The sequence below is a fragment of the Rutidosis leptorrhynchoides genome, chromosome 8 (assembly GCF_046630445.1).
Source record: "Rutidosis leptorrhynchoides isolate AG116_Rl617_1_P2 chromosome 8, CSIRO_AGI_Rlap_v1, whole genome shotgun sequence".
Lineage (NCBI taxonomy): Eukaryota > Viridiplantae > Streptophyta > Magnoliopsida > Asterales > Asteraceae > Rutidosis > Rutidosis leptorrhynchoides.
In genome coordinates, this window is record NC_092340.1 from 32463706 (window position 1) to 32471070 (window position 7365).

Sequence of the window (7365 nt, forward strand, 5' to 3'; positions counted from 1 at the left end):
AAAAGGCCACTTGACCAATTTTTTAATTCTTTCACAACACCTGATATCGTGATCGTGACCTTTCACCAAAGCAAGAGATATTCTTGATAAACTAAACACAGACTCGTGTTTGAAATTGTCGGCCACAAAAAAATTCATTTGATAAAAGTATATATATATTTTTTTTAGTTATAGAAGGAGACCACTTCATTTTCAATACTTCATTTTTGACAAAAAACTATTCCATTTTACCATCCCTTTTTTTTCTTACTTTAACTTTTAAGATATACTTTTAATAAAAATACAAACTACTTTTTCTTATTTTAACTTTTAAGATTTACTTTTAATAAAAATACAAACTACTTTTTGTATTTTAACTTTTAAGATTTACTTTTAATAAAAGTACAAACTACTTTTTCTTATTTTAACTTTTAAGATTTACTTTTAATAAAAATACAAACTATTTTTTTATTTTAACTTTTAAAATTATAAATTTAAGAATAAACATTAGTATGCATGAAATAAATAATGATTAATTGCATAAGTAATCATAAATGTTAGATAACATATAAAGACCCCGTCGTATTCGTATTGATCGGAATTAATCTCGACCCATGGTACCATGTTGTCAAATGACGTGTTGCGTACATAAAGTACCGTGTTGTCAAATGACGTGTTGCGTACAATCATGAGGTCTTATTAACATAAATATAAATGTTAGTGAAGTTAATAAGAGTTAGATTACAGAAAATATAATTCAGGCGGTATAACCGACCATATATAACTTAAATAACATAAATATAAATGTTAGTGAAGTTAATAGGAGTTAGATTACAGAAAATATAATTCAGGCGGTATAACCGACCATATATAACTTAAATAACATAAATATAAATGTTAGTGAAGTTAGTAAAAGTTAGATTACAGAAATATAATTCAGGTGGTATAACCGACCATATATAACTTAAATAACATAAATATAAATGTTAGTAGTCCAAAATTTGATATATTCGAGTCTGAAAATTATTAATAATTTCATACCTTGATTAGTGATTCGTGATCGTTTGAGATATCTTTTAATTACACTAAGCTTTTCGTGCTGATAACGTGTTATAATTCAGTAGGCTTATAACTACCTTTAATGGTTATAAGAACAAAGAGAGAAAAAGAGAGAAGAAGGAGAGAAGAAATATTGATATTGATATTTCAAGAGAAATGGTGCACCTTAAATGGTTACCATACATGTCTATTTATAGTATAAAATATTACTATGCAAGAAATATAATAATAATAAAATTAACATCCAATCTAGATATTTTATAACACAATCTAGATATTTTATAACATAACTAATGAAAATAGAGAGTATTAGTCAAACAGTTAAATCTTAACTTAGGTAAATTTGTTCCTTAACTTTAAGTTAAAGATGATTATTATTATTATTATTATTATTATTATTATTATTATTATTATTATTATTATTATTATTATTATTATTATTATTATAATAAACTTAAAAGTATTAAAACTTACAAAAAATTAGTGGGGAGCCTATTATTATTATTATTATTATTATTATTATTATTATTATTATTATTATTATTATTATTATTATTATTATTATTATTATTATTATTATTATTATTTATTTATTTAATTTGATAAGTTATTGAAATCGTAGTAAGGTACTACAACACCAAAAGTCATTATGCATAACTATTAAAGTTCGATGAATGACACATAAAGTTTGATGCTTCGTTTTCAACTATCAACACATAATTTTTTAACACTAGTATTATGATGACATTTCACCTCCTCATACGTGCGGGAATGAGTATTGTTGTTGTAGTAATATTATGATGATACAGAATAATAACTAACTATATCGAACAAGATATATTTTCAGAAGTTGTAACTACAATACCCATGATATACTCGATCTCTTCGGATACTTCTTTCATCGAAGGCCGGTTTTCTCTTCGTTCTTCCAAGCAACTCACCGCAAGGAACCCAAACGATTTCATAGAATCAAGTTCCAAAGTACTCGCATTGTGTTTAAGCATCGGGTCAATGGCATCCGCTAATCTTTCTTCGCTCACCATTCGCTTGATGTAAGCTGCCAAATTTACATCATCTATTGGTCTACTAAAGTCTATTTCCTTTTGACATGTTAGTATTTCTAATAACAGTACTCCAAAGCTATAAACGTCACTCTTATCAGTTAACTGGTAATTCCAATAGTAATCCGGATCAAGGTACCCTAACGTACCTTGCGCGCAAGTTGTCACATGTGTAACATCTGTTTCAGCTAATCTTGACAAACCAAAATCCGCAACTTTCGCTTTTAATTTATTATCAAGTAAAATGTTACTAGACTTTATATCGCGATGATATATTGGTGGAGACGCACAAAAATGAAGGTACTCGAGTCCTTGAGCAGTGTCACGAGAAATACCTAACCGTTGACTCCATGTTAAAGGTTGTTTATTTCGATTGTGCAAATGATCAAACAGGCTTCCATTTGGAATGTACTCGTACACCAAACATGGTTGTTCGAGTTCAACACAACAACCAAGAAGGTTTACGAGATTCTTATGGTTGACTTGACATAAGATCCGAACCTCGTTTAGGACTTGTTCGATACTTTTGGTGTTTCCGAGTTTAGCACATTTAACCGCTACATGGGTACCATCATCCATTACACCTTTATATACTTCTCCGAAACCGCCAACACCAAGAAGGCCGGTTGTTGAGAAGTTGTTTGTTGCCCTTTTAATCTCTTTACCGGTGAAAAGTGTGGCTGATTTCCCTGTGCCGCTTGCTCCCACAATCTTTTCTCGCTCACGAGCAAGTTTTTGTCGTGCTGCTTCTTCTTTTCGGCGACGAATGAACATTATCATGCCAGTTATAGTCGTTACGAATATCATCCCACCACTGCATACTGTCATTGAAACAAGTACAATTCGTTTGTGTCTAGACTTCTTAAGATCTGTTACAAAATCATTCAGAAATCATCAATATACAGATTCATCGGTGTTTAAAGGTCATTTCTAATTTCTTTTTATTTTGATCTTTTGTAACGACAAACACACACATTTTTGTCCGCGATAGAACTAGAACTCATAAACTCAAGAAGGTTAACGAAACTCCGTGGTACCGCTGGCCAGAAGTCCCCTCTGGTTAAATTTTGATTTTTAGAACAGCTAAAGCTACATACTAAACGGCTTTTGGCCCAGCGATATCAAGAAGTCTCATTAACCTAGAGGTCTTGAGTTTGAGTCCCATCGTGGACAAAATGGTTGTGAGTGTGTTTTCCGTTAATGAAAAAGAACAGCAAAAACCACATAATACTTGAGACTTAATACCTTTAGTACATTGTCCAGCTGCTGCGTTCCAATAGTATTTAGACTTACATAAACACCTTTTTGTGCCATCATGAGCATCTTTACAAGTAGATCTCATATCACAATGAATCTGTGTCGTACAGGGTGGCTCTGGTGGTAGGTCCCACATCAACTCCACCGCAGGATCCGGCCATTTACTGAATGGCAACGCGGTGTTTAAATTCACAAAGCTTTTGTAAGCCCTGCATCGTTCCATGGTAAGCCTAAGTGCATACAAACTTGTAGAACTTCCATTATAATAAGAACAACAACGCGGATCTTTTTTGCACACATCCATTTGAGGCGAGCCGTTTTCATAGTTTCGACAAGAACTTGTCGGCGTACAATCCATAGAATATGACAACATTGTTTCTGTACAGTTAAAAAAGTATATAGTGTTGCTTAGGGTGATAGTGAATGGTGACGAAGCGTTTAGTTGTATGCCTTGGGTGTAAAGATCAGTATTGACACATGTGTTCGGTATAAAGGGTGATTGGCTAATAACTAGTCGTTGATTTGTTGCGGATATTGAGATGATTGGATAAGAGTTATTGAGCGTGTCGAACTTTAATACACCAGCGTCGCACCGGATCTTGTAAGATTGGTGGCCGCAAGTAGGTGTTGTGCTGAGTGGATACGGGACTCGTGTGGTCCCACAATTTGGGCATGTAATACTTGTAACACAAATGAATTGAAGTACCAAAACTGCTATGAGAACCAACATTCTCAGTGGCATATTTAGTGTCACAGGAGCTAAGAATACTTTAACACAACTAGTAATATATTTATATAGGTTGTCGGATATGAATCACGGTTTTGTTTTTCGATAGTACATATGTTTCATCTTGACGCATCAGTACGTAAAGTGGACCCACGTCCAAAGAAAACGCATCATGTTGTTTTGAGTAAAAGGTTAATTACGATAAATATATGTACTTGAAAACCTTAAAAAGTGATTTAGGGATGGAGGCCCTAATTAAGATCCCATAATAATGGGAGCAATCTCCATACACCAACTACACACGTAGCCAAAAAAAATTAAAGTTGACCTCGGTCACACCCTATGGCCTAATTCATGAAAGTTATAATAAAAAGATACGAACCTTGAATATATAACCATATCATTGACTTAATCTTTATTATATAATAATCAAGAATATCGCACAAAAAATATGAATCAAATCAGCCACATCGATCGAAATATATCTTGAGCGTGACTCATGTGCCATTAATTTATCATTTGATTTTTGTCACTAGAAAAATACAAGGCCTCTCAAATTCGCATACTGTTACTTAATAATAATACCATTATATACCAAATTCAAATAAAAACACCTAAAACGGTTTTGTAGATCCGAGGACACATTGATGTACGATTAAGAAGACCTGATTAAGGTACCTTAAAGGGATGCTGAAAGTGGGTGGCGGTGAAATAACAGTTTCTTTCACACTCCGTCGCCAGGTTTGTTCAATTGCAGTTAAGGTTTTTGAGATGCAACTGTATGAACTCCGTCGCACCTGATTTCATGTTCAAACGTTTCAATTGTGTGTCCGCAACTACGGTTGTGGTGGTTGCAACCCTGGATGTCATGTTCGTCCGTCGAGTATTGATCTTTAATTGATTTTTTGTTGTTTTGCAAAATCTTTTGAGATATAACATTTGTATATCTTCTTAGACCATTCCCATTCATGACACCGTCATGGGCATTTCCTCAGCGCCACATCAGCTTTCTCTCCTCACCTTACTCAACACTTCCTCCCATAACACTCCCATAACACACCACTACTAACCATGACATACTCCATTCTCATTACATACCCCACAAAATTAATTAAATAAATAAATGTACAACTTCAATAACAATATGTACAAGTTTGTTAAGCAAAATAAAGAAGAAAGAGAAGGTTATCCGTCCTGGAATGTGCTTGTGGAAGAAAAAAAGTATGGCGAGGGCAGTGAGGGCGATGGAGGGCGATGGAGGGCATGGACAATGCCATTGGAGCCCTCGAGGAAATGGGTGTATGACATAGGTGAGGGCGGACTGATGGGAATGGTCTTACTGGTATATTACATTTCAAAAAATATGACCTCTGGCCCTCTAAAAATATAATAATAGCACAACACAAATATTTAGGAGTTTGAAACCTAGTCAAGATAGACGGCTCATACACACGCCGATTTTTATTTAACAAATATACCTCAAATACACATGTTTGGAACTACAAATCACCTTAAATGATGTATACGTGCATTTTTTATGCAAAAAAATCAATCAATTTATCATAAAAAGAAATTGATGGTAGAGTCATGGAGATTATTTATTTTATGGTATTGTATAGAAGAGATAAAAAGAAATTGATTATCTTGATTTGGGAATCGTCGAATTGATGAGGATAATGACAGATGACGTTTGGATGCCCTAGTGATACTAATACGACGAATTAATTATACTTCATAGTTAATTTTTAGCTACCAGTCCCGATTTAATATAATGATATGGAATAGTGGGCTTTTTTTAGTTTTTGTAAAACAATTTATTATTTATATTAGCTTAATGAACCTAGTATATATGAAACTGGACGAATACTGTAACGACCCTGGTTTTTCCTACGTTATTTATTAATAATTATTATTATTAATACGCTTGATTAATCGAATGTATGTTATTACATTTACATGTTGCTTTAACTGTCCGTACTTGAACTTTAAATGCCCGAAACGTCTTGGTGACACCCGGAACTTGCACGAATAATATTTTCAAGTATTATTTACATTCATGATTAATTTTATTAATCATTTAGGTTAACTATAATGGTTAGTTAGTTACTTGGGCTTAACTTGGACTTTTAGTGGATTACTAGCTAACTACTCACTACTTGGGCCTTTTAAGAGTTAATGGACTTGTATAAGCCCACCCTACTTATTACTTGGGTTAATTAGCCCACTCTTGAAGCTTGTAAGTATCATTTAGCTTGGAACTAACTAGTTTGACCATTTGGAATCTTGTTGGCTCACTATCCCCATGCACACCACCTTATTGTCCAACTTTAAGCCTTCTTTACATGCTAATAACCATTAAACTTAACCTCTCCCCTCCCAATTCTGCTGAATGCCGAATCCATGTAGGCCTTTTAGTGGTGTTTGATTTCATTTTTCCTTCATTACTCTCACTTGCTCACTCATTTCTCATAAACACACACACTTGCTTCATCTTTTCTCTTATCTTTCTCTCAAGTTCTTCTTTCTTTCTTGTAAGTAACAACTTCTTTTCTTCTTTTCTTTGTTGGTAAAAACTGATTTCTACATGAACATAATCATCATCAATCTTTGTTGTTAAAACTTTTGTTACTTGTTCTTGTTAAAGATTAATTACTTGTCTTGATTACTAGTTATTATTTACTTACTTACTTGTCTTTCTTTACCAAGTTACAAGATCAAACTTTCTAGTTTTGATTCTTCATTTATATCTTGTATTTAACAAGAACATCAAGAACATAATCTCTCTAGTTATGTTCTACATATTTTGTTTCAAAGAATTAAAGTTCATAGTTGTATAAACTCTTTACTTGTAGTTCTTGAAGTAACTTTGAAGTTACTTCACTTAAAGATCAACTTGGTTGAATCTTTAAAAGTAAGAGCAACTATGAATCATCTTCTTGTTTAGTTAACTTTCTACTTTATTTATTTCAAAGATTTAAAGTTTATAATCTTTATAATTGTTACTTGTGTTCTTGTTTGTTGTATGTTACTAGAATACCACCTTCATGGTTGGTTTAGGCTTATCATTTCATTTTCTTTATTTCCTATTATTAGTTGCTTACTACACATTTGAACAAGGACATGAAACCAACAAGAGCTTACACTTTGGTGCAAGTATCATGGATCCAACACTTGGTTGTGATCTTTCTTAGTGTTCATGAACTTGTTCATAAACTTACATGTAACCTTGGTTCATCAAACACTTACAACACTTGCACTTGAGTTATGATGGACAAACCTTGG

The 7365-nt window shown here is 32.9% G+C and overlaps 1 protein-coding gene across 1 annotated transcript; it reads right to left on the reverse strand.

Annotated features, from left to right (window-relative positions):
• Positions 1 to 1859: 1859 nt before the first annotated feature.
• LOC139863285 (wall-associated receptor kinase-like 20) lies at positions 1860 to 4098 on the reverse strand. The gene is made up of 2 exons (XM_071851920.1): positions 3345 to 4098; positions 1860 to 2968 (listed from the first exon to the last, which is right to left on the reverse strand). The coding sequence occupies exons 1-2, from the start codon at positions 4096 to 4098 to the stop codon at positions 1860 to 1862; spliced, it is 1863 nt and encodes a 620-aa protein (XP_071708021.1).
• Between the last annotated feature and the right edge of the window lie 3267 nt (positions 4099 to 7365).

Coding starts and splice junctions, on each gene's coding strand:
- LOC139863285 (XM_071851920.1), bottom strand. CDS start 4,098: ATGCCACTGAGAATGTTGGTTCTCATAGCAGTTTTGGTACTTCAATTC. Junction 2,969..3,344: donor AGCTGGACAATGTACTAAAG/GTATTAAGTCTC, acceptor ATTTTGTAACAG/ATCTTAAGAAGTCTAGACAC.